General features: G+C 40.1%; 1 protein-coding gene across 1 annotated transcript; it reads right to left on the bottom strand.

The window, feature by feature from the left end:
* Positions 1–1529: 1529 nt before the first annotated feature.
* LOC145109384 (uncharacterized) lies at positions 1530–4381 on the bottom strand. Its single transcript, XM_079046519.1, has 9 exons — positions 4163–4381; positions 3486–3613; positions 3218–3265; positions 3029–3142; positions 2866–2934; positions 2707–2757; positions 2425–2514; positions 2181–2261; positions 1530–1735 (listed from the first exon to the last, which is right to left on the bottom strand). Exons 1-9 carry the CDS (start codon positions 4323–4325, stop codon positions 1670–1672), a joined length of 810 nt encoding a protein of 269 aa, XP_078902645.1. The 5' UTR covers positions 4326–4381; the 3' UTR covers positions 1530–1669.
* Between the last annotated feature and the right edge of the window lie 22046 nt (positions 4382–26427).

Genomic DNA, 26427 nt, shown 5'->3' with positions numbered 1-26427 from the left:
CCCGGTGGTCGACGAAGTTGGACGTCCGGTAGGCCCTCTCCCTCGGTGGCGTCGAAGTCATCGTTGACGTCGAGTCCAAAACCCACGTCCGACTCGGACGTTCTCCATTTCCGGATATAGAACCCATTTTGGACCGTTACGACAAACTTCTCACGGTTTTTGGTGGCCGAACGGTTTACCGTTGGTGGTAATTTTGTATTCGTAGGCCGCGGTCGCTAAAATGTTGAAGTCGTTGCTACCACTTCTATGCATGTTTTTAAGCTTGTCAAATATGCCATTGAATTTGGTGCAAGCCGCTCGTAAGTCACGTCATTTTGCGTTGATCGAGTCGTACGTCCGCTCCGTTTTCTTTCCTAATAACGCGTGGAAATGATCTAAAATACGACACCAAAAACTTTGACCCGATTGTGCGTTGGCGACATCCCCGTCTTGGGATATGAAAATTCAAGTTTTTGCTAAAGCTTCCTCCTCGTCTTCGTTCCATGCGGTAGTTTTTTTTTCTTGGATCTTTGGTTTTTTTTTGCCTTCGACGAGTTGGTTGTTGTGTTTCTTGGACTCGTTCGTCGTCGTCGTCATTGTCGAGATTTATAGGTTGAGATTGAGATTGTTGAAATTGTTGAAGTGTAAAAGAAGTTTGTTGAAATTGTTGAGAAGGTTGTTGACATTGTTGAGAAGGTTGTTGTTGAAAGGCTTGGAATTGGGGTTGATTGAATTGTTGTGGTTGTTGTTGGTAGAAGTTTTGGGGGTATGAAGTGGTGAATAGAGGTTGTTGTTGGATTGGGGAGGTTAACAATTACATGTAGCTAACATTTGCATTTGGAGTGTTTGGGGTGTTTGGATTTGAATCCATGTAGAGAGAAAAAAAAAATATGAGAGATGAGGTTTTTTTGTAGAAGGTAATAAAATATAGAGAGTGTTTTTTGAAGTGTAAATTGTAAGTAGAATAGTGGATAATTTATAGGTGTAGATGGTTGTGTTTAATTGTAAATAGTAATTTTTTTTTTTAATGTTTAAACGGTTATATAGCCGTTTGTTTACAAAATTCCGAACGTTAGAAAATGAAAAATTTTGATTGGGCGTCTCGTCGCGTCTCCGGAGCCACGTCACACGCAGTCCACCGGCTTTGGGGGCGGTGTTCACGCGTGGGAGAGGCTGCCACCTCAGCCCAAGACGCGTGAAAAACGTCCCATACCGGGTAGCCTTAGTGGTAGAGAGTATGGTGATGATGTGACATCTACCACTGTAGTGGTTAGTGGTGGATATATAACGGATGCCTTAGTTGCAAAAATTCATAAAGTGGGAGTTGTACTCTTTTTGTTGTCACGTTGAAGAGTTTGAATTGTAGCACCAAATTGTGTTGCAATATAAGTGACAAATTTTGTGAAGCATTGAAAGACATGTAATTTGTAAATAATTGGTGTAATCTTCTAAAAATAGTGTAATACTTTTTGCATAAACCAAGTTTTGGGATCCATCCAGTGTACCATAACACGTATATATGAATACCCAACTATAAAAATATCACTAGCTAACGCAACTTTTACCTACAAATTTATTAAAAATAATCTTTTACATTATCATGTATTTGAAGATTATACAAGCTAAATCATCCTATTTTCAGACCTGTAATTATAATAAACTATTTTATCAATGTAAAGAGATCCATTTGCTAGCAAAAATTGTTCAAGAGAAACACCCCAAAGCTCAAAGCTGGGAATGTGATTAGAGCAGATGCCTGAAATATTCAATCTTTAGATAAATACGGATTTAATTCTTCGTTTAATGCATAAAGATGATTTTTTTAAATAAATAAGACATATTTACATAAATGGTCCCTATCGTTTACCAAAGGTCACAAACTCAGTCCTTTTCACCCTTTACTTTTTAAATTTTCATTTTCACCCTTCACTTTGAACTTTGTAAAAATGTTATTTTCCTCCCTTTCATTTTTTAAACTTTCATTTTTTAAATGGTCCGTATGGTTTACCCATTGTCACAAACTCAGTCCCTGCTACCTAAAAAGACCAAATTACCCTCACACTAACGGACTAAAACTAACGGTGTTATCAAAAATGACCATTCATACAAGTTTAAAATTAGCAAGGACTGAGTTTGTGACCCTTGGTAAACCACAAGGACCATTTATGTAATTTTTGTCAAATAATGCAAAAGCATCTTACCAAGAAAAAGACTACTTCTTTGTTGGCATAAGCAGCAGTGTATTTCCATTTCTGCATTTCATTCTTTACAAACCCTTGCAGCTGAATACCAAGACACAAATGTCAATATTTTTTTATTTGAAATTTAATCAGCTACATTTACGAATATACCCCTGTGGTCATTGTACGACAGGCATTGTCCAATTGTACAACAAGGGTAAACTCGTAAGAATGTTCAAATAGTTTACAATCTCATTTTCTTCACCTGGTGATGATACTGTTTTACTGCTGACCAACTTCTTCCCATCATTCTCCACAAGTCATCAACAAAACTTCCGAGTTGACTTTTGCCAAACTACAAATAATAGTTATTATTATTATTATTATTGTTATTATTATTATTATTATTATTATTATTATTATTATTATTATTATTATTATTGTTATTACCATTTTAGAAGGTTTTGCATTTTTGCTATGAAAGTTGAATAAAATGTTTGACATTTACAATTGAAAGTATGAAAAATGAAGTATTATGTATCATTACCTTTAGAAAATAGCACCTGGTAGCATTCCTTTTCACCTCCTCTATTCGCCTCTGTAATTTAAGATTTACAACTTCATCAATAGTTTTTTTTTTTATTTGCTTAGAAATTTTGAATCCATTATAAATCGATATTTTAGGGTGAAAGAAAGAATTACAAACCTGTGAAATTTCAAGAGCCTGTTCAAGATGTTGAATATGAATCCATTGTTCTGTTACAATTGCATCCATCTGTGTTTATAAACAATTTTTTTTTTTTGAAAGAGATAATAATGAATTCAGTGATTTTTTACCATTGTAGAATTACAGAAAAGCAATCACTAACCTTTTCAATCCTTGATTTGGTTACTTTCAGCCTTTTTTCAGCATCTTGTGCTTTGGATTCCAAATTGTGAAGCTCAAAATTGTTTCTTCTTGCAGTATCCCAAAGAAGTCGAACCTGAACACAGGCATCTGATTTAGTTACATTTGTTACAAGTGAAGTAAATGAAAAGTTTATTTAATAGCATTGAACCTCTTCTTCAAGCCGAGTAAACCTTTCATTTTCACTTGATGAATCATTCTGCAAACACATGATGGGAATGAAGAGGGCATTTACGTCATTTACACAAACGAGAGTGCAAGAGTGAGTCTCTTTCCTACCTTGTTCCACCTTTTTTGGTGGAACAAAAATTGCAACTTTTGTCATGATGACATCAGTTTAGAGTCTTAATCCAATACATGCCAAAAATAGTACAATATGTTATGTCCTTTAGTACAAAAGAAGAAATAAATATGAGAACCTTCATAGCTAACAAAACAGATTGCAAATGATCAACTTCATTGCTCATCTCCTCCACCATCTTCTCACTTTCTTTGACATAAAGATCTTTTGAATCTACTATTGAATTGCTTTCCACAAGGATAGATTCTGCATTAATGTCCACATGGACAACAATGAAAAAAGCAATATTCATGACTTTGCACAAAGTGTTTCTTTCTAAACCCTACTATTTGAAAGAATAGAAATACCAAAATCTATTGAGATAACATATGTAGTAATCAGAAGCAGTAGTTCTTGAGTTACTAAATATTCCTGGAAGATTTAAAGATTTTGGATTTTGTAGGTTTACTTTCCATAGTGAAAATATAATGCTAAATTTGGTGCTGAACTGCTAATGTACTATTACAGTACTAACTTTCAACTCAGGATCATAAAAATTAGATTTGCAAAACCTTGATAACTACATCGAAGTTAGTAAATAACACTTTGAATAGAAGATTTTCATCAGTTGCAGCTTCCAATTTGAAAAAAGTTGACTCAGGAAGATCAATGCTCTTTCGCATATTTACAGCTAATGAGAAAGTAAACAAAAATAGATATACTAATGTGGTGAGTGGCTAAACACTTAAGAAATCAGTTGTGAATAATAATTCGATGCTAAAAAGAAAACAATTTCGAGATCGAAGAACAACTTACCTAATCTAACGACCTTTAGCTCCGCTTCTCGAATTTCATCTATCAAATATCGGCGAGCATCGCCGCCGGTGCGTGAAGATTGAGGAATCTCAGCCATTGAGTTGCATATTATTAAGAGATAAAATAACAAAACGGCGGGAAGCATGGAAGGTGAGATCGTCATTGTTCTTCGTCTGCTCCCTCACTCTCACTGTAACTCCGGTCAATGATTATTTTAGTTTTAAACATCAAAGAGTTTCATTATAGTCCATATTCTTCGAGTTATGTACAGTATGGGTAGGAAATTTAGGAGCAATAGAAACTTAAAATTAATTGGAAAATAAAAAGAACTATTTCGGTAGCAATAGAAATTAAGGAGGACTAATTGCCAAATCATAAACAAAATTAAAATTTAGGAGGACTTAAGTTGTCAAACCATAAAAGTGGACCAAAGCTAAGCACTAAAAGTAAAATCAATTTTTTCCGTAGCAATAGAAACTTAAAAAGATTTAAATTGCCAAAACATCTACAAATCAAAGTAATTCATAGAAAACGGAAATATGTGGTGTGTGCTTTGCAATCATCCCGAGCATTCCATTTAAAAACCGGAGTACCTGAAACATAAACTGAAAACTGTAAGCATAAAGCTTACTGAGTTCCCCAAATTACCATACAACATACAACCACAGATTATCATGCAACATACATATAGCTACCATGGGCTCCCCCCATGGTCTTTATCTGGTATGTCATGGGCTCCTCCCATGGTCTTTACCTGGAATGTCATCCCCCCCCCCCATGGTCTGATGTCCAAATGCCACGGGCTCCCCCGGGGTCTTCCATGCAAGTATCACAGAGACAACTAGCATATCACATAACACATAATGGACCGACATTGTTGCCTTCGACCCATGGATATAATGAGAAGACTCATATCGGACAGCTGAATCCCACAGATACTCTCTGACTGCAGATCCGTTAAATCCCCCCGCTATCAAACAAAACAACACCCAATTTAATAATTGGGTTCCAATCCATAACCATAAGTCCATACTTGGGGTAAAAAGACCATTTACCCCTAACCTAGATTTGTCCAATTCTAAGACCCAATCTTACAATCTGAAAGGCCCAAACGCCAATTAATCGACCAATGGCCTAATTTTCCAAATTGGGCCCAACCCCTTACATGGGCCTTACCTCAAGGCCTAACCATTCTTTCTAGTCCAAAACACTTTGTGTTCTAATGGCCCATTAATAACTCAAACACTCAAGCCCAAAAATACCAAAAACTACTCGTGGCCCAAATCATGGCCCAATTTTCCAAATTGGGCCCAAACCATTTGTGGGCCTTCACAAAATCACTATCAGACCAAAACCCGATAAACCAACAGGGCCCATAACAAATAAGCCCAACAGATGGCCGACACCGAAGCCCAATAAGCAAAACTTCCCATGACTGAGTACGCGGGGCGTACTCAGCTATACGTTAAGCGTACAGGCTGCTTGGCTTGTACGCTGCACGTACAGACTTGTACGCCCAACATACTCCTCCTTTGAGCTAAAACCTTCATTAAGCTCTTAATGCTTGATCTCATAAGTCCAAACCACAGATCAATTCTAAATGAACATCTAGAACCATAAAGTCACTGACTTGGTGACTTTGCATGCCCCAGGAAGACCCAATCTCAAAGTGTAGCATTCTACTTTCATGAAAAGGACCCAAACTCAAACATGGATGGTTTTAAACTCTAAAAGTGCCAACTTTATGGACCTTAAACCTCAGACACACTAAGAGGGGCAACTCAAAGCTCCTGGAATGCGATCAATACCACTAGATCTCATTCTTGGGACCAAAATGAACCAAAACTCATACATGATAGATCTAAGACATCAATGATCAAGTTTAAAGCTTTTTACCTCCAACAAGCTAGAAATGAGACACATAAGCAAGATCCATAAGTTATTCCTTGATTCCCATCCTTGCACCAAACTCCATCTTCTTGGAAATGGACCAAATACACCAAAAATGGACACCATGAGCTCAAAATGCCACCAAGGAAGCTAAAGGACGATTTAGGGTTTTGAGAGGGTGGAGGCTGACCTAGAAATGAAGGAAAAGGGCTAACATAATGCTTATATAGGGTACAACCCTAAAATTTGGGTTTTCAACCTGACCCTCGTACGCACAGCGTACGTGTCACACCCCCAAACCGAAACGACAGAAACGTTCGGGGGTGGATGACGTCATATGTAGTATCACAACAATTGCATCATAGTACTCAAAGTAAACACAACCATTACATTGAATATATAAAAAGTATTTACATCTGTCTGATTCGTATTCATATACATCAAAAGTATAACAAAAATATAAAGACGTGACTCTATATGCTCCGTTTTCTCAAAAATCTGCTGAGGTACATGTCTACTGATTACCTGAGAATACAAGCGATTTTGAAAAGATAGTATCAGCATTAAAGCTGGTGAGTTCATAAGCATGTTTTTGTGATAAAAACCTGTTAATGAATCAGTGAAAATGTTTATATGTTCCCAAGAAAATACAATATTTTCTAATGTATGAATTTGTTACAATGATCTATAAATACGAAAACCCTGGCTATCACCAGTATGTATAGAATGTTCTGTTGGAAAACCCTGGTTACTATCAGTAGGTATATTAGTTTCATTAATTAAAATAAAACTAATGAAGAATGAAATCATGTAAACAAAAGGTTAGTATATACTATTGTGGGTCGTATAACCATGCTTGATATGACTGATGACCTCTACGACGTTCTTCAGGCGTCAGACGGTATGATATTTGTCACCCCAGGCCCAATCCCAAAGGCCCAAAAGTCTAATAATTAACCATGGCCCATCTATGGCCCAATTTTCCCAATTGCGCCCAAGTCTCTACATGGTCTTGCCTTAAGGCCCAACCATTTATTCTTGGTCCAATACTTGACATTCCGATGGTCCAATAACTCATGCTCATCAAGGCCCGAACTATGGCCCAATTTTCCAAATTGGGCCCAAACCCCTTACATGAGCCTTACCCTTAAGCCCATTAAATTATTCTAGTCCATATGATTGTTCTTGAATGGCCCATTATTGGCCCAATCACCAAAGCCCAAAATAAAGGCCCAACTTAAGGCCCAAGTGAAATTAGGGTTTCACATAAAATGACAATTAGGGTTAAGTTTTTCTCACTTAACCCATTAAGGACTTAATCCATTAGGTCCACTAATCTACTAGATACATCATATGGTGTAATCGGGCTTAATACCTAGTCCAATTCCAATGGCCCAAATGTGGATCCCAATAAGTCCAAGGCCCATAATCCAATATTAGGGTTTTCTAAACCCTAATTAAGGTTTCCCATCCAATCATGGCCCAATAGGCCCAAAACTGAGTCTTTAAACCCATTAGGGTTTCATTAGGTCAATTAGGGTTTTGCTAGTGAGGCACCACCCACTACCACCATGAGTAGTGGTGGTCAATGGCGGCTCACGGCGGCGGCCACCACCTCACGGTGGTGGTTTGGTTCTTTTCATTATTCTCTTGCTAATTACAATTACAATGCTTTAATCCAAAGATAGACATACACACACTAACTAACATAATACACACACAACCACCCTAGTGGTGGTCGGTGGTGGTTCGTGGTGGCGGTGGCTGTTCTTGCGAATTTCGGCCAAACAACCCAACACCACTTAACTAAAATAAACACATACACCCTAACTGATCACAAAACGACTCCAGCTACCCACCTGGTGGCACACGGCGGCAACAGCAACACAAAACGGCGGCAACAGCGGTGCTTCCGGTAGCCGCAACGGCGGTTTTCCGACTCCTCACGAGAAGACACTCACGCCGGCATTTCTTTCCTACTACATCCATATGACGCGTCCCCGTCATGATTCCACGAGCTCAGCCACCCTTCACGGTGGCAGAAAAGCATTCCCGGCGACAACTGGGCCTTCAACAAAACCGGCAGCAGCATTATCAGCGTTTCAATGGCGGAGGAGTGGCGGCGTTCGACAGCCCAAGCAGCACCGGCGACTTAGGTTGACGACAGCGATTCACGACGTCCGGCTCCGATTCTCAGCCTCACCTCTCGTCGGAAATGGCAGCAGTGACAGCAGCAAGGCGGCAAGGGATCACATGGAAACCATGGCTGACCGGAAAAACGTGCATGGCGGTCGGCTTCAGCGGTTTCCGGATTCACGGCGGCTAGGAGGTTGCGACGGCTGGGAGAGAGGTGAGGTGAGGCGAGGGTGGCTGCTGGAGGATTTCCGATGATGGCGGCTGCCCTCATCAGTTAGGGTTAGGGTTACCGGGTCTTATACCCCTTCCATTTCACAACTTTTCCATAATTACAATTTTGGTCCCTCCCCATGGGATCTTTTCAAATTAAATCCAATATTTATCCTTTTGCCCATCATTCCATAATTCCAATCATAATAAGTCCTAATAATTACCAAACATACCCCCGCTTCTAAAATTCTTCTCAAATCAACTCTGTAATTTACTAACCAACCCTCAACTATCAAAATTCATCACAAAATAGTCTGGGAATTACATTTATTTATTTATTTATTAAACGGGGTGTTACAAATCTCCCCCACTTAAATTGGATTTCATCCTCGAAATCAACCCTTATCATTCCTTACATGCCAGACAACTCGAACGACATGGCCATAATCCCGAGCATAACCTAACCTTTCCAAGACAACCAAAACTACCCCTCGCAGGATTCTAAAACCTGAAGATAAGCGAATTCCTTGCATTATGATCACATTACTCATTCTGAAATCTGTAGTCTCGAGATGGTCTGAATCTCTGACGAACCGCCCATATTGAATCATTATCGCCGAACCCTTCCACTTGTCCCCTAGCTGCCTACTCAACTTCTGATAACTCGAGGTTCCCACTAGAAAACATAATCACAAATCCGCTTATCCATGTAATTTACTGATACTTGGCCAAGGCTCAGATAATCCTGCTGTGAGTGAGTTAGCATAACCCAAGCTGTCCTTGACTCTAACCATACATGGAATCCCAAAATGTCGTTACTTCTTGAGACACTGAAACGGTCTGAAGCACTGATCTGCCTAAAACACTGAACTTCTTGAAACATCACGCTGCTACTTGGCTACTTCCCAAAACCTATCGAAGCCTTCCTGGTCTCAATTCATTCGTCAGTCCTCTAAAATACCGGGTTCCGGCCCGGTTGTTGCTAAAAGAACTCCCACTTAGTCGCCTCACACAACTTCCGAATGAAATCCTTCTCCGGAACTAGTTGCCACTAATTATCATGCCACTGAGGCTCTAATAACTTTCTGATCTAACTGATCGGGTCCATACGTCGGATCCTGGCATCCTCCAAATCCAAGGCTAAAAGTGATTACTACCTGACTAATGGTAGCCTGATATCACAAGCAATCTTATTCGGTCCATTGCTTCCCTGATCCCATAACTGTAGTGGCGCTCCTACAGTCTTATCACTGGCTCAGCCAGATCTAATCCATCTGGGAAATTCTGAAATCCAATCCGTGGATTTCCATATCCTCACTGCTACACCCGAACTGGCGGGTACTATTATTCCTTCTTTGATCTAGCAACACTCCCATGCTATCTACCAATCTAGTGAATGTTGCGGCTACACCCATAGTCTCAGAACACTCTAGCACTATTTGGATGCTAGTGAAAGCTACGGCTACACCCGCAGACTTACAACACTTTCTCACACTACATGGTTGCTAGTGAAGGCTGCGGCTACACCCACAGACTTACAACACTTTCTCACACTACCTGGGTGGAACGCGCGCTTGACCAAACACTCTATTGAACCCATGTCCTGACTGGAATCCCCAACCTAATTCCCTAAGGACTACTATCACGTGACCCCGATGTATCAGTACCTCACCCATGCCCATGATCGAAGCATCACAATAACCCACAAAATCATCTACACCCTCTGGTAGGGTGGGAACTGGTGCCTCGCACAACCGCGGTCTGAGAGTCTCAAAGGCTGCATGCTGCTCAGGCCCCCATAGAAAGGCCACCGACTTATTGGTCAGTCAAGTCAACGAAAATGCAATCCTGGAGAAGTCCCGAATAAATCTTCGGTAATAACTCGCTAGACCCTGGAAACTCCGAATCTCAGTTGGAGACGTCGGAATCTCCCACTGCATCACATCCTCTATCTTGGTCGGATCGACTAAATACCCTTCTGGTTGACAAGGTGCCCAAGAAATTGCACCTCGCGCAAACAGAACCCACATTTGGAGAACTTTGCAAAAAGTCTCTCCCTCCTCAGAGTCTCTAGCACCTCCCTCAGGTGCTCCTTGTGCTACCCCTTAGTCTTGAAATACCAAGATGACGTTGTACTCTCCCAATCCCGCAATTAGGGAAATGATCTTTCACTATCCGCTAATACTTCTCGGTATGCAATTAACATATGACATCTCTTGAAAATATAATTCAAACACAAAAAAAGGATAACCCAGAGTTACACTTACTCAAAACCTTGGAACGAAAGGCTCCATCGTGCAGTTTCCAGCACGTGCTGTACTGAATCTGACCCTGCTGGCCTCTCAAAAGCTGATCTGAAATCTACAGTCTCCTCCCGAGACCCCTCAATATAAGCAACTGATCTGGTTCCCTCTTCCCAGTGTGCTCCAAGTCAATATCCCAATCTCGAGCTCTAGAAGTCATATCATCCAGGGTCTCACACCCCGAGATACTCCCAATCTACCTGCTATCATTCTATAGTATGTCATGATGTCCTACCTTACTCATTTCCTCTTCTGTTGCATATTGCGGTACCATATAAGCTCTTTTCCGAGACTTGGCAGTGATCTCTGCCACAGTCTCAGTCGTCTGGTGGAGATCTAACAACTCTCGCGCCAACTGCTGCGCCTCAATCGCCTGGGCACACTCTGCCCAGAATCTGATCTAAAAGCCATCCAATGACATAGCATCAACCGCTTCATTACTCAACTTACTACCAACCTCTCCCTATCAATCTCGTGCTCTGTCCCTCAGGAGACAGGAAGTAATTCAGATCTTGTCTCCTTTCGAGACAACGTCTGGTAAGAAAGGTGTTGGCGACATCTGCCAACCATCTGCTGCTAACAATGATGTCCCTATGCCTCATGACAATCTGAAGCTCCACAAACTCTGAATTCCCGAAACATCAACGTACGGGTCCCTATCATGACTGCTATCTCAGTGCAGAATACACTCGGTCTCTCATCACAAATCTCTATAATGCCCTCCTTGATCATACTGAGGATCACAGGAGTCTGGTCAATAATACTGCACGTAATCTCATATGGAATGAACTCCCTTATCTGATCATCGAGCTGCCCGGCTACAGAGTCCGAGCCTGATCCCTAGTCGACACCAGAACTACCATTTGTTCTGCCACATAGCGTCACTATACTCGGAAATATACCATCACAATCACCATAATACTCGTCAAAACTCGAGGGATCTCACACACTACAAGTTCTCTGGTCTTACCTCAGTCTTCCTTGATTCGAGTACGGATCCTCTGCTTTCAGTAGTACGAGCCCATACTACCTTCCACATCTATCCGTACTCTCCTCAAGAACTGCCTTGACTCCACCAAGTCCCTTCTACTGATACTGCTCTCTGTTACTCTCATCCTAGGCTTGCCCTAGGGTAATCACCAACTCACTCTCCGCCATCAGCTGCATAAGAAGTCCCTGCTTTCTTCCCCCAACTAGCTCGCAAATACTATTACATATTACTCAGACTAGATAATTCTTCGAATAAGAGATCCTACCCTACAACGGTTGGACTCAAACAAGAGCTGCGAAATAGAGCTAGACCGAACCTTCTGAAATTATTAGTCCTTGCAATATGTAGCTTAACATATTCGTTTACTAGTTGGTGAAAGACAACTAGAACTCCTAAAAGCACAAAGCTAGCAACATTCGGGCATTGAGTACACATAATCAAGCATATACTACTCTAGCTATCATACTGACTAATTTGTACTAGCATGCAGTTCTTAATAAGCTGGTACACATATAATAGGCACATAAGGCATCCTTCCTAGATCCTTAGTCCTTATCTAGCATGTTGTTCTCATAAAGATGAAAAACATATCATAACATAAACTTGTATGGGTAATTTGGGAGTACTTACTTGAGCTCGGCTGATTGCATGCACCACACCCTTTTCTCTTTTCAAAGTTCTTTTCTTTCTAAAATTTATTTTCGCTTTTTCTAAAACTCTTTTCTTTCCTCAAAATCCTTCTTACAAAAATTGATTTTCCTTTTGAAAATTTCTACACCAATTCTTTAGTTTGAGTTCAGACACACCCAAAAGTGTGCTCGAATCCCTCAAACTAAGGCTTTGATACCAACTTGAAACATCCCAAAAACACAAGCCAAAAATTTCGTTTTGAAAATATTATAAAAACTATAATCATCCATAATCAATAAGAAAACCAAGTGTTATGTATCTCAAAATCTCATATCAAATACTGTATCAAAAACAAATGAGAAAATATATCAGAGTCTCAATCAATCCCAGGCTGAAAGTTGTGGTGTGTGTCATGCGATCATCCCGAGCCCTTCCCTTTGCTAGTAGAAGTACCTGAAACCAAAACTGAAACTGTAAGCACGAAGCTTAGTGAGCTCCCCCAAACTACCACATACCATACAATAACATATATAACACATACTGGGCCTTGCCCACTGCATCGGGCCCCGCCCGACATCGGACCAAAGTCCGGCATAAATTTGGGCCCCGCCCACTGCATCGGGCCCCACCCGACATCGGACCGAAGTCCGGAATAACTTGGGCCCCGCCCACTGCATCGGGCCTCGCCCGGTATCGGATTGAAGTCCGGTATAAATTGAACATAACATAAACATAAACATATAACATAATCACATATACTACATCGGGCTTGCCCGGCATCGGACCGAAGTCCGGAACATATAACACATAACATAAACATGCATGAATCACAAAGACATCAAGCATACATAACTACTTCTCGGGACCGCCCCGACATCGGACCGAAGTCCGGAAACATATAAACTGCATCGGGCTTACCCCGGCATACTGCAACTACATAAACGAACCAGCGTTGGTGCCTTAGACCCGTTCCTACTGGAGGAAAACTCACCTCACACTGCTGAAGTCCTGCTGACAAAACCCTAGCTGCTGGATGACAGATTCCCGAATCTGTCAACATCAAAATCACACCCAATTAATAATTGGGTTCCATCACATATACTCATAAGTCCATGCTTGGGGTAAAAGACTGCTTTACCCTTATCTTAGCTTGATTCAAGCCCAAGGCCCAATCCCAAAGCCCCAAAAGTCTAATAATTAACAATGGCCCATCTATGGCCCAATTTTCCCAATTGGGACCAAGTCTCTACATGGTCTTGCCTTAAGGCCCAACCATTTATTCTTGGTCCAATACTTGACATTCTGATGGTCCAATAACTCATGCTCATCAAGGCCCGAACTATGGCCCATCTATGGCTCAATTTTCCAAATTGGGCCCAACCCCCTTACATGGGCCTTACCCTTAAGCCCATTAAATTATTCTAGTCCATATGATTGTTCTTGAATGGCCCATTATTGGCCCAATCACCAAAGCCCAAAACAAAGGCCCAAGTAAAATTAGGGTTTCACATAAAATGACAATTAGGGTTAAGTGTTTCTCACTTAACCTATTAAGGACTTAATCCATTAAGGAGTTAATCCATTAGGTCCACTAATCTACTAGATACACCATATGGTGTAATCGGGCTTAATACATAGTCCAATTCCAATGGCCCAAATGTGGATCCCAATAAGTCCAAGGCCCATAATCCAATATTAGGGTTTTTTTTGGAAAGGGAACTTCCCTAACGAGGGTTTCCGGGCCAGCTTTCGTGCACCGACTAATCCCCCGCTGCAAACATGAAGCTTTGCCTCATGCCCTGGAGTCACTGCAGGCGAACCTCCATGGCCACAAGGGCTGAGTGGTGCCAGGATTTGATTTTCTAAACCCTAATTAGGGTTTCCCATCCAATCATGGCCCAGTAGGCTCAAAACTAAATCATTAAGCCTATTAGGGTTTCATTAGGTCAATTAGGGTTTTGCTAGTAGGGCACCACCCACTACCACCACGGGTAGTGGTGGTCAATGGCGGCTCACGGCAGCGGCCACCACCTCACGGTCGTGATTTGGTTCTTTTCTTTATTCTCTTGTTAATAACAATTACAATGCTTTAATCCAAAGATAGACACACACACTAACTAACATAATACACACACACAGCCACCCTAGTGGTGGCCGGCGGTGGCTCGTGGTGGCGGTGGCTGTTCTTGCGAATTTCGGCCAAACAACCCAACACCACTTAACTAAAATAAACACATACACCCTAAATGATCAGAAAACGACCCCAGCCACCCACCTGGTGGCACACGGCGGCAACAACAACACAAAACAGCGGCAGCAGCGGTGCTTCCGGAAGCCGCAACAACGGTTTTCCGACTCCTCACGAGAAGACACTCACACCGGCATTGCTTTGCTACTACAGCCATATGACGCGTCCCCGTCATGATTCTATGAGCTCAGCCACCCTTCACGGTGGCAGAAAAGCATTCCCGGTGACAACTGTGACAACCGGCAAACTTCTGGTCAAGTCAAAATCAAGTCAAGTTCAACTGGTCAACTCAACTAGTGTTATTATGTTAGGGATTACTTTATGTTTACTAATGTATGGCTCTAAATCTTAATGCAAGGTGACACTTGAAAGTTTCAAATGTTCAAAATTCTAAACCCTAATCAGATTGGGGGAAATAACAACTCTATAAAACACTATTGCGTGCCCTTCGGGGGTATATAACACTCAAAATAGAATGTAACTAAGTCTAAGGACCTTGCACTATGAAGAAAAACATTAATAAAGGCCCCCAGAAAAGTCTCTCTCAATCTCTCCCACCGTATCTCTCTCTCTCTCGCAAATCTCTCCAAGTATGTGAAATCTCTCCTAAATCTCTCCAAGTACGTGAAATCTCTCCCAAATCTCTCTATGTACCTTCCTCAGTCGAAAACAACCCAAAACCAAAGGAGAAAACCCAAAAGGACCCTCTTGGTCCGGAATCCTCTTGGTCCGGACTCCTCTTGGTCCGGAACCCTCATGGTCCTGAACATCTTGGCCGGAACCCTCTTAGTCCGGAATTCCTTCTAAGAACCAAGAGGACTCGCATCTTCGGAACCCCTCCCTAGCTTCGGATCTCGCATGCTCCGGAAGGTTAAGGCTTGCTTCGGAACCTTACTCCAGAAGACCTTGGCTCACGCCGTTTCAGAATTGGGAGCCGGCTTCGCACATCCGGACCAGACCTCCAGACTTCGCCTCCTGACTCCGGATCAGAAGAAGCGCTTCGGAATTCGTCTTGCTGACTCCGGGAATTACTGTATGGCTTCGGAAATTCCCTCCTTTCTCTGAAACTTGGATCATGACTCCGGAATCCTTCCTAAGCACTTCGGACCCTGGCAGGAGCAAGGATACACTCCGGATTTTTGTCATTTTTGGACTTTTTCAACATTTTAAGGCATTTTGACGTCGGAAATCACACCAAACTCTTATTTTTCATATCTTAGACCCCCTTAAACCCCTACTTTATGCCAAAATTAATTATTTTAAACATATTCATATAAAATAATACCCAAGATTTTAAAGAGGTTTTAAGAAGATAAAGGGGTTTGACTTTATGATGTGATGTAAATCCCTCATTTCCCATGCAAATCCCAGATAAACACAAAACACCCATAGATAACTAAGCCTTGTACACCAGTCCTCCAAGCAAGTGTCAAGTCATCTCCTAACCTCCCCACTTAGAATACGTGAACTCCTTCTTCCCATATTCCACTTCTCACTTTCACATCCAGTAAACTCCTAAGGGTGCTCTCAACTCATTCAAGCCTCAAGTCCCCCTCCTTCAAGAAAAATTCCCAGATTTTTGTAAGTGTTCATCTTCTTTGGCTAAGTGATTCGTCACAATATTCCTAAGGCTTCATTATATTTACACAAAAATTTTCCTTAGGATATTTCTAAGTTCAAAGAAACTTCTAAGTGTGGGAACTTGGAAACTCCTAACATCTCTTCAAATCACCCAGCAAGCTAACCAAGGTGAGCTTAATACCCCACCTTTTTCAAAGTTTTTATTGTTTTTGGGGGAGAGTACAAGTCAACTCTTGTTCTAAATCCTTGGATAATTGCATGTACTGTATGTTTGGGGTGAGTGTTAAAATATTATTATTTTATTATAACTTTCCATGAACGTGAGAATTCACAAATCTCATGAAGTATAAATAATATTTTAATCACCACATAAAGAATACTTGTTTACAAAAGAGCCTCCCAAGTTTTTGGGTGTGTCCAGTATACTCCCTTTATCCATGTCTTCATATCTAGAAATAAAAAGTTGTTGAAATAGACCTTGAAATGTTAATATTATTTCTAGAATTTTCGAGAATTGGAACATTATGTCCTATTAAGGACTACTTGCAAACTGTTAGGAATTATTTATAAATATTTGATATAAATAATTTCATTAAGAAAATGTACAAATAGAGCCTTTATGACAGAAAAATTTGCATGTCATAAAGGTGCTGTCATAATTGCGCACAAGTCATAGTTTACACAAATCATAAATTGACACCTTCCGACAAATGGGGTCTCACTTAGTAATTTATAAAGGGAAGAGCCATTTTACCGACTTCTCTAATATTGGGTCGATTGATAAATATACAAAGCGAATTATTTTCAACAAACGAAACGAAACGAAACGAAATATCTAGTCAACGAGTACAACTACTATTATTTAATTAATAAATAATAGATTTCACGATTGTTCAAAAATCTATTAGTATTCTAGTCAGACAATCTTCACAGTACATATATTTATATATAATAGTGTATGCCTAAACTCCTGTAAGAGTTATAACCAGAGTCTCTTGGAGGGGGAACGGGAATTTGTGTATAGATCTATACGGGATTGACACCCCGCACCTTCGTTGTTCGCTACAGCTAGACCGACCAGTCTAGGGTAACAAATGTCTTAAACGAAACCGACGCCTGAAGAACGTCATAACGGGCACTCCGTCATATTAGTATGGTTATAACGAGTCACTAGAATATATCAGAAATGGATTTATACAGATTTCACTTTTGGTTTAAAAGCAACTATGTTTTGGTTTGTTCAAATGAAACTCTTCTACACAAGTGTTATGGTTTTCAAAGCTACTATTTTATACATCAGAAAATATAGGATTTTCTGGAGGAAACAATTATATACGATTTCGAAAACGACTAACTAAGGCACCCATGCAACTATGCTCGAGTTGAAACAAGACATACAACTATTTTAATAAGAAAATATCGGATTTTCTGGATTTCTAAACTATCATCAAAGTTTTATACAAAAATGCTTAGGAACTCACCAACATATTTTATGTTGACACTTTTCAAACCACTTGTATTCTCAGGAAACCAATAAGCAGGTTGTGGATCGCGGACTCAAGATTAATTTGCTATATTTTGGATTTGCTTACTGATGTCTCTTTTGTGTAAAATTTGAGAACATAAACAAGATGTAAAACAATGTAAGCTTGTTATATTGATGTATGATGTTTGGATTTTCTATGTTTCATTTATATGCAACTGTTATGATACTGCTCAATGAAGTCACCCGCCTCCGGATGTTTCCGCCGTTCTGGTCCGGGGGTGTGACAGATTGGTATCAAAACATTGTTTATAGTGAACTAGTATATCTAGCCATACAAGATATACAACTATAAATACAATGGGACTAAAACACTCTGACTAAAAGTATACATACTTGTTAGGACCGTATCATAACAAGAACAAAACAAGATAACTTAAAGGTTGAACACTACAGTCAAACCTGGGCAGTTATGTAGTCATATATGGGATAAATATAGTCTGATCAACTATATTTATTTGAGATATGACCAACATGTGTTCGGGAGTGGTAGTGGTGTTGAAACAAGTATAAAGCTTCCCAATTGTTTACCCAAATGTTTTAAGGACCAAACCTAAAATAATTAAAATACTATAGGAGTATTTTGGCATTCTATCTATTTTCTCGTACTCATATATTCTTGCACAGACGACATGGCAGGCTTTCACCTCCCCGGAGACCCTTACTTTCCTAATCAGGGGAATGGGGGTTGGATTGAGGAAGACCCAGAAGAAGACCCTGAGGAACCCATGGAAGATCCCGAAGTACCGATAGAGTTTGAAGAAGAGGACATCGATGAAGAAGTCGAGGAAGATGACGAGGAAGAGGTTGAAGAGGACGAGGAATCGGACGCAGAGTCTAAAGTTATCAACCCTCCCTACATGGCAAGGGTACCACCGCATAGGATGGGTTATAATGGCCCTACACCTCCTTGGGCTAGCGATATCGAGAGATGGGGCCAATGTCAGGGTCAGCAACCACCATTTGGGATGAACCGAGGTTACTACAACCTCCAGGATGGAGGACCAGCGGATCGCACACTCCCTGTCATGGTCAGACGTATTAGGGACATCGGTGACCAGGCTCAGGTGACCACCGACCGGGTAATACAGATGTTGGCGGCTATGTAGGTTACAGATGCTCGCACGCGAGACCTAGAGCGAGACTTCTACCCGATGGAACGGCTCATGGAAGATCTTACCACTGCACGAGCGGAGGTCAGAGAATACCAGGAGAGACACACCGCGCTGGAGGAACGTGTACGGATCTCCGAACGTAAATTAGTCGAACTTCAGGGCGCGTCTACCTCATCGTCAGCACCACCAGGCCCTACTCGTCACGACTGGTACCTTTTATCTTGCTATCCTATTCGTTTTCCCTTATGCTTTTCCCTATGTACTACCGACAACATGAGTAAGTGATTACACTACTCATGGAGTCGTTATTCTATTAGGTTTTATTTCATTTCACGTATCGTATGCCTTATAAAGGCAAATTTTCATATACATAAGGAATTATTATCAATGAACAATGAATGTGTCTATTTTCCTATGATGCGTTTGATGGGTTTTATGCATAAGAACAATCCTATGTGCTCATACAAACCCTAATGCTTGGATCTAGGTTTCTCTATTGTACATGCAATGAATCCAAGACTTACAAACCCTAGATCTATCAAATAAGAACTGAAATAAGGGTTAAGTAATTACCTTTGATTGTTATATAGCAATAACAATCAATCCTTGCTTTGATTGGCTTCAGAAAGCTTAGTGCCTCAAGTGTTGCACCTCTAATGGAGTCACAAACACCACTAAGCAACTTGGATGAAGAGGGAGGAGAGAGGAGGCACCAAAAACGGCTGGAAACCCTAAAGGATTACTTGTCCACATTTTTGGGGCTTAAGGGTCCTTTATATACATGTAGGCTATTAGGGTTTACAACTAGGAAACCCTAATCTGGCTGCTTAGGCTCTAAGCAGCCCATGGACTCCTTTAACATATCCCTTGGACGATTTCTAATGGGCTTCCCATAAATTCGTCCAACCTATATATTATTAGGTGATCCATAGCCCAATCGTAATTATCTTATAATTACAAATCCAGTCCCCTAAGTTTAATTAATCTCTTTTAGCCACAAAATTAATTCTTAATTAATTCTTGACTAATATTAATTAAACTATATGATTTCTCCTTTAATATATTATTCTTATAATATATTAATAAATCATAATTTAAACCTTTCTCTCCTTAATTCATCCTACATATTGCTATGGTGAAGGCAACCCAAAAGGACCATGCTCATAATCGGGTCAAGTACATACCAAAATAGTTACGGACTTAGACACTAATCCAACAGTCTCCCACTTGGATAAGTCTAATAACTATTCTGCGTATGACTTCAGAACCTGATCAGCAATCGTAGCTTCTAAAAGCCGCTGTCAACTCTGATCTTATCAGATATGCGTGTCCTTTAGATAAGGGATTATATATTCCTCCATTCTACAAGATATCGTATAGACATGAGACATGGATTGAAATCATTCTCTCAGTCTATGTGTCGTTTCCCGATTTCCGATTTATGACGACTGACTAATTGAACAAATCAAATCAGTCCTGGCCCGGCCGAGCACTTTCCTTTGTCATCACTAAATCATCGAGGGGCCCACAGATATCGCTTTTATCCCACCTTGGGTAAAAGGAATGGATAAACTTTGACTCAAATGCTTGCTTGCACCTACTAATCGAATCACACACAACAATAAGTTTTATAACACCAAGTTACTGGTGCGTTTACTTATCATCAATGTTCAACCGACCAGCAAATAACAACTCACACGTCTCGGTTTCAAGAATATACAATGTTATCGTCTCACCAATCACTCGTGATAAAACCATGAAGTGATTCAAGTGAGCGTGGGTTTAATCCAATACTTTAATCTTATCAAAGCACTCATGAACTTTGCAGCAAACTTGTGCTATGTCTAAACACTTTAGACAATCTATAGACAGATTCATGGCAGTCTTCCTTCATACCTACTTCCAACGTATGACCGACTGTGGAGGTTCGAATAACCTAGTTATTCTGGAAGTCAAAACATGCAAAATGAAACGCAATAATAATATTAATCCTATATGGTCCCAAAACTTTTGAGCGTAAATAAAAACACTTTTATTTAAACACCATATTGATTACTCATTATTCATTGCTTACTGTTTTAGAAAATCAACTTATTACTCGAATTATAACCACAATTGTCCCATGCTCCAAGCATACACACTTTAGTTTCCTATGGTCCATACTTTGTGAAATAGATCAATTGAAAACTTTTCCAATGAAACTCATTTCACAATCCCCAATCCTTATTATTAGTATAAGAATACCAAATTCTTGCCACTTTTAGAATATGTCAGATTCTAACATTTTATGCAATGATTCTTTCGTAATGTCATAGCACAAAAGTCACCAAAACCCGGCTAATGAAATTACAAGGTATTCTATCGGAAATTGTTACAAGACAATTCCATAGACGTAAAGTCTCACATTCAAAATACATTCCTTTGAACATCCTTCTCGCATAAAAGTTTCTAATCTAGACATATTTCTTAATATCCAGCTCCCATTAATGGAAACATTTCCATATTTGCCATATGACAACTCATTCTTAATAGAATCTTATCTATTCATAATAATGTCAATATAGTCCATCCAGTACTATACTTCCAATGTAACGCCCGTGTTTCTAGGCTAGGCATTAATATTGACATAATGGTCTAGGTTAACCTTTGTAACTCATTTAGAAGAAATGAAAAAGAATTATGTGAATTTTATATGAATTATGTGTTTTATGCTTAATTATTAGGGTTTAATTAATTAAGAATAAAAATGAGCATCAAAATTAAATATTAGATAAATCCGATATCTATTACGAAACTTGTAGTGGGCATGACAAGGATTACAGATATATAAAGAATGCCGAAATCCGAGTTATAACGAAGAAGTTATGACATGTCGAAGTTTCACGACAAAACCGGCACGGGACCGAATGTCGTAAAAAGTGAGTTTTTGATAAACTACTTTTTAGCCTTAGTGATCTAAACGAAACTTGTAGTATTCGTTAAACCGAGAAGTTCGATAAAAGAATGCCCAAATCTGACTTCATATGAGGAAGTTATGATTTTTCGAAGTTTCAGCTTAGCAGTACACAGCTAAAAACTCGAATTTTAGATCGAGTGATTTTTTGCCGACACAACCTAAACGAGAATCGAAGGTCTCGTCATTAGTAGCTCAACGGTAAAAAGTCTGACGAAAACGGACGTCGGATGAAGAAGTTATGAATTTTTAACGGATTTCCTGTCCCGGTCTGTTAAAAATAATAATATAAAAATTAAAGTCAAAATTAGCCGACAAAGTCTAAACGAAAGTTGTAGAGCGTAATTTTACCTACACGTGCATATAAAGAACGTCAAAAACGGAGCTCGTATGCGAAAGTTATGGATTTTAGAAGTTTTTGCACAAAAATCGAGAAAATTCGCATAGTCACGTTTTTGTCACGTCACCTTCGCTTAGAGCATGCCACGTGTCCGAGAATTGCTGAGTCATCCGGAGTTGTGGCGCATCCAAGGAGTGACGCGTGTGTAGCCTAGTCCGAACCTCGCAAAGCCTGCCGAGTGTCCGATCTTCGCACCAGCTGTCACCCTTTCCTCCTGCTTCGGACCCGACCCTCGGACCCAGGCTTCGGTCCACTAAGAAGACGCCAGCGAGGCCCTCGCATGCGCAGTCCACGTGCGAACCCATCTGCCCTCTTCGGATCTGCTGACGCGTGGAGGCTTCTCAGCCCTTGGATCAGCAGCTTCGGACACTATAAATAGGAGGGTGTGAACCCTACCGGCTAAAGTTGGAAAATTGGCAATTTTGGCCCCTTTTTCAATATTTTGGTTATTTTGACCACACCCGATGCCCCGAGATCAATTCCAACGCCCGAAACACGTCCCGGAGTGCCCGAGAAGCCCGGGAAATTTATTTTTTCGGTTTCGAAGCCCGACCCTCGCAGAGCCCGGTTTCTCAATAAAACTCTCGGTTTTATTAGAAACGATCGTTTTAGGAAACGAATTGCTGCTCGATTTTCATTAAATCAGGTGAGTGTGTAGTCACTTTCACCTTACACATAGATATGAAGTATTTACCTTAAAATACGTGCTATGTGTAAATATATTAATTGTTTATTTGAGGTGACTATTGAATTGATGTTTTATACAAGTTTTAAACTGTATATATATTTTTATCTACAAATATGTTGGGTAAAACATGGGTAGATGAATTAGATGATGTGTGATAAAATAAAAGTGATGAGAGGTATCGATGTTTAAGATGATCTAGTCATCTAGCAGAGTAGAGACAACGACCACAGACTATTTTAGATAGTCTAGTGGAACGTTAGTAGACTTGTAATCGGTACGTATGTTTGAACTATATGTTCATAAAGTGTTCTTGAACTATATGTTCATTAGGTGTTTTTGAACTATGTGTTCATCCATTAGTTCTTCCTTTTGACACTATTACGTGTCGGGGTACGGGAGCGTACGAGAGTACTTTATCAGTATTTTCCCTATACTTTTATTTGGAAGAGCTTTGGAGTTTTTGTTCTTTTATGAAGTGATTGGACAAGCTTCATGAGTTAGTGATATAGATCATGAGTTAAATAGTGGGTGTGTGATGAAAGGTAAGTTGGATAGATGAGATGATCAGTGATATAGATCATGAGTTGAGAGTTAGTGGTGAAATATGGGAAAAGCTTTTACCCAGATGTTGGCGTGAGTGGTGCAATATGAGAAAAGCCCTTACCCAACGTTGACCCCCGTCATTCAGCAGAGTAGGGATGACAACCATGGACTGTTCTAGACGGACTGCGGAACACTAGCAGGCTCGCAACCTGTAGGTGTTAATGGACTTAAGTGTTCATTCGATGTACGCTAAAACCCCCGTCATTCAGCAAAGTATGGATGACAACCATGGACTGTTTTGATGGTTTGTGGAACACTAGCAGGCTCGTAACCTGTAGGTGTTAATGGACTTAAGTGTTCATTCGCTGTACTCTATTCCCCTCATGAGTGCCTTTAGGGCATGTAAGGCTGGGGAAACCCCTTAAGTATGTTCATCAGCTGTATGGAAAACCCATTGACATGTATTGCGGGGAAAACTCCCGTGGGAAATACCGTCAATGAATAAGAGCTATGGACTAGCACATGGCGACGATGTGACTTCGTGCCTATTTGACATAAATTGATGAAGGAAAGCAATGTTGTCACCTTGTTGGTTATTTTATGTTAGGATGTCTTGTTTGACATAACTTGGTGAGGGAAAGCAATGTTGTCACCCCGATGTTTGTTTTATTTGACATAACTTCCTGAGGAACCCCCAAAGCAATGTTGTCACCCCTAGTGATAATCCTTAGGCTAGGTCCCTTATGATAGTTGTTTTAGGGACGTAAAGTGAGGATAATGGGAATGGGTAATTAGGGTTATTTTGGTTGATGAAATTAATAAATTTATTGTTGATTGAGAACTTAATAAGTTTATTATTTATTATGGGTTGAAAACCCTATATGCTCACTAGGCTCCCAAGCCTGACCCACTCAGTTTATTTGTATCACAGGTATCGATACGAAGTTGCTTTACACTGAGAGATTAAAAGAGAAGTAGATCACTAGTGTAAGCGAATGTAAGTTTTGTTTATGCTTATGTTTTTGTATTGACAATGACATCCCAATGGTTTAAGTGAATAAAATACATTTCTTCGGAAATGATTTGATAACATATTTATCATGTTTTTCTGGGAACAAATTCCGCAACACTTTTAATCAAATGATTACTCTGAAATTATTTTAAAAAGCATAAACGAAATCGTTTTTTTCTGGCCGTGAAATTGGGGATGTCACAGTTGGTATCAGAGCATTAGTTTAAGCGAACTAAGAAATTGTAGGATTTCTAGACTTAAAATTTAGAATGCTAAGCGATGATTGTGAGTTGAGTGTGTCTATTATATTTTAGGTAGTACACCTAAATTGACACAAGCACTAGTTTATTTTAGGAAGGATGCCTAAAATGCTTTTATGTGCTAAATGTTTTGTGTTATAGCTATAATGATGCTATTATTTGTTCGGATCTATGGTCTGTTGCCGACCGGATCTGGAAACCTTATGTGTGTAGGATTCTAAGCGTATGATTACGAGATTAGAACTAACATGTAAACGTTTCGTAGTGATAAGGAGATTTATACGTTTATCGTAAATAAAGCTTTCCTATCTTAAATTCTCGACTGGTACATCGAACGTCTGCTTGGGTGTACAAAAGGTTATGATAAAGACTCGTAGAGAATTGAATAGATGGAGGAAATGAAAAGCTTATGATAGTGAATGATACCTATCAAAAGATATCATAAGAGTGGTATCTTGCCTTTAGAATATGTCTAATAAAATAACGGAACGTTGAGAGGGGTACGATACGTCTGAAGTACACCTCCCATTGGCAGGATGATGAATGGTTGGTGAATCTCTTGAAGTTGTTCCATCATCTGGAATTTCCATCACCAACCAAGTTGAAGTAGAATTAATGACTGAAGATACGCATGGAAGAAGTCCTAGTAGAGTCTAGGGAAATTCTATGATTAATTGGACACATTTGTATGTGTTAAATTGTTTTGTGATTTTAGGACTTAGGGACTGCGAGACAGTACTTGGGACGAATATGAGTAGGTGTGAATAGTAGTAGAGATCTATACTACTGGACGCACAGGACTCACACTTGGATCAGGGAAAGTCACAAGGTTACCAAGGAACTCGTAATTGATTCCGTCTTATTCTAGTCTGTCGTTACCATCGTTTCGGTAATGACTAAGAAGATGATTGTTATTCCGACCCTAGTGGTCATATCAAATTGAGTCCGACTACGATGAGTTTGTTACGTGGTTCAGAAAACCAAGTTCGATGTAGCAGTTGACTTAAGCTGAATTGAAGTAAAGGCTGATCAAAGCGATCAATAGAAGTATCGCGTTCGTTGTTAAAGAAGTTGGGTTAGGTTGTGTTCTGACCCAAAGGGATAAAGTGATACCGTAAGCATTGAGGCAATTGAAGGAGTATGAAAAGAACTACCCCACTCATGATTTGGAGTTGGCAGTGGTAGTATTCGCCTTAAAGATAGGGAGGCACTATCTTTATGGTACTAAATGCAAACTTTTCACTGATTATAAGAGTCTTCAATATCTCTTTAATCAGAAGGAATTGAACATGAGGCAACGACACTGGCTAGAGTTACTCAAGGACTACGACTGTGAGATACTTTACCACCCTGGTAAAGCAAATGTTGTTGCTAATGCTCTCAGTTGGAAGGTGAATCTTGAAAAGAAAAGGCCAAGAGCGTTGAGAATTGAAGTTGTCTCTACAATTGTGGGAAGTATAAAAGAAAGCTCAGGAGGAAGCTTTAGACAAAAATGACTGAAAGGAGGAACGTTTGGGATAAAACGTTGGTGTTTGATACAAACGGTCAAGGACTAAAGGTATTCAAAGGTAGGATTTGGATACCTAGGATGGGAGGAGTAAGAGGTCTTCTGATGGAAGAAGCTCACAAAACCATGTACTCGATTCATCCCGACAGTGCGAAAATGTATAGGGATCTAAAACCCTATTACTGGTGGCCGATGGTGAAGCTCGATGTTGCTAAGTATGTGGCTGAGTGTGTAACTTGTGCTAGGGTTATGGCA

The sequence above is a fragment of the Lactuca virosa genome, chromosome 1 (genome assembly GCF_052849685.1).
Source record: "Lactuca virosa cultivar CGN04683 chromosome 1, Lactuca_virosa_CGN04683_v6, whole genome shotgun sequence".
Lineage (NCBI taxonomy): Eukaryota > Viridiplantae > Streptophyta > Magnoliopsida > Asterales > Asteraceae > Lactuca > Lactuca virosa.
This window is presented reverse-complemented; position numbering and strand designations above follow the sequence as displayed.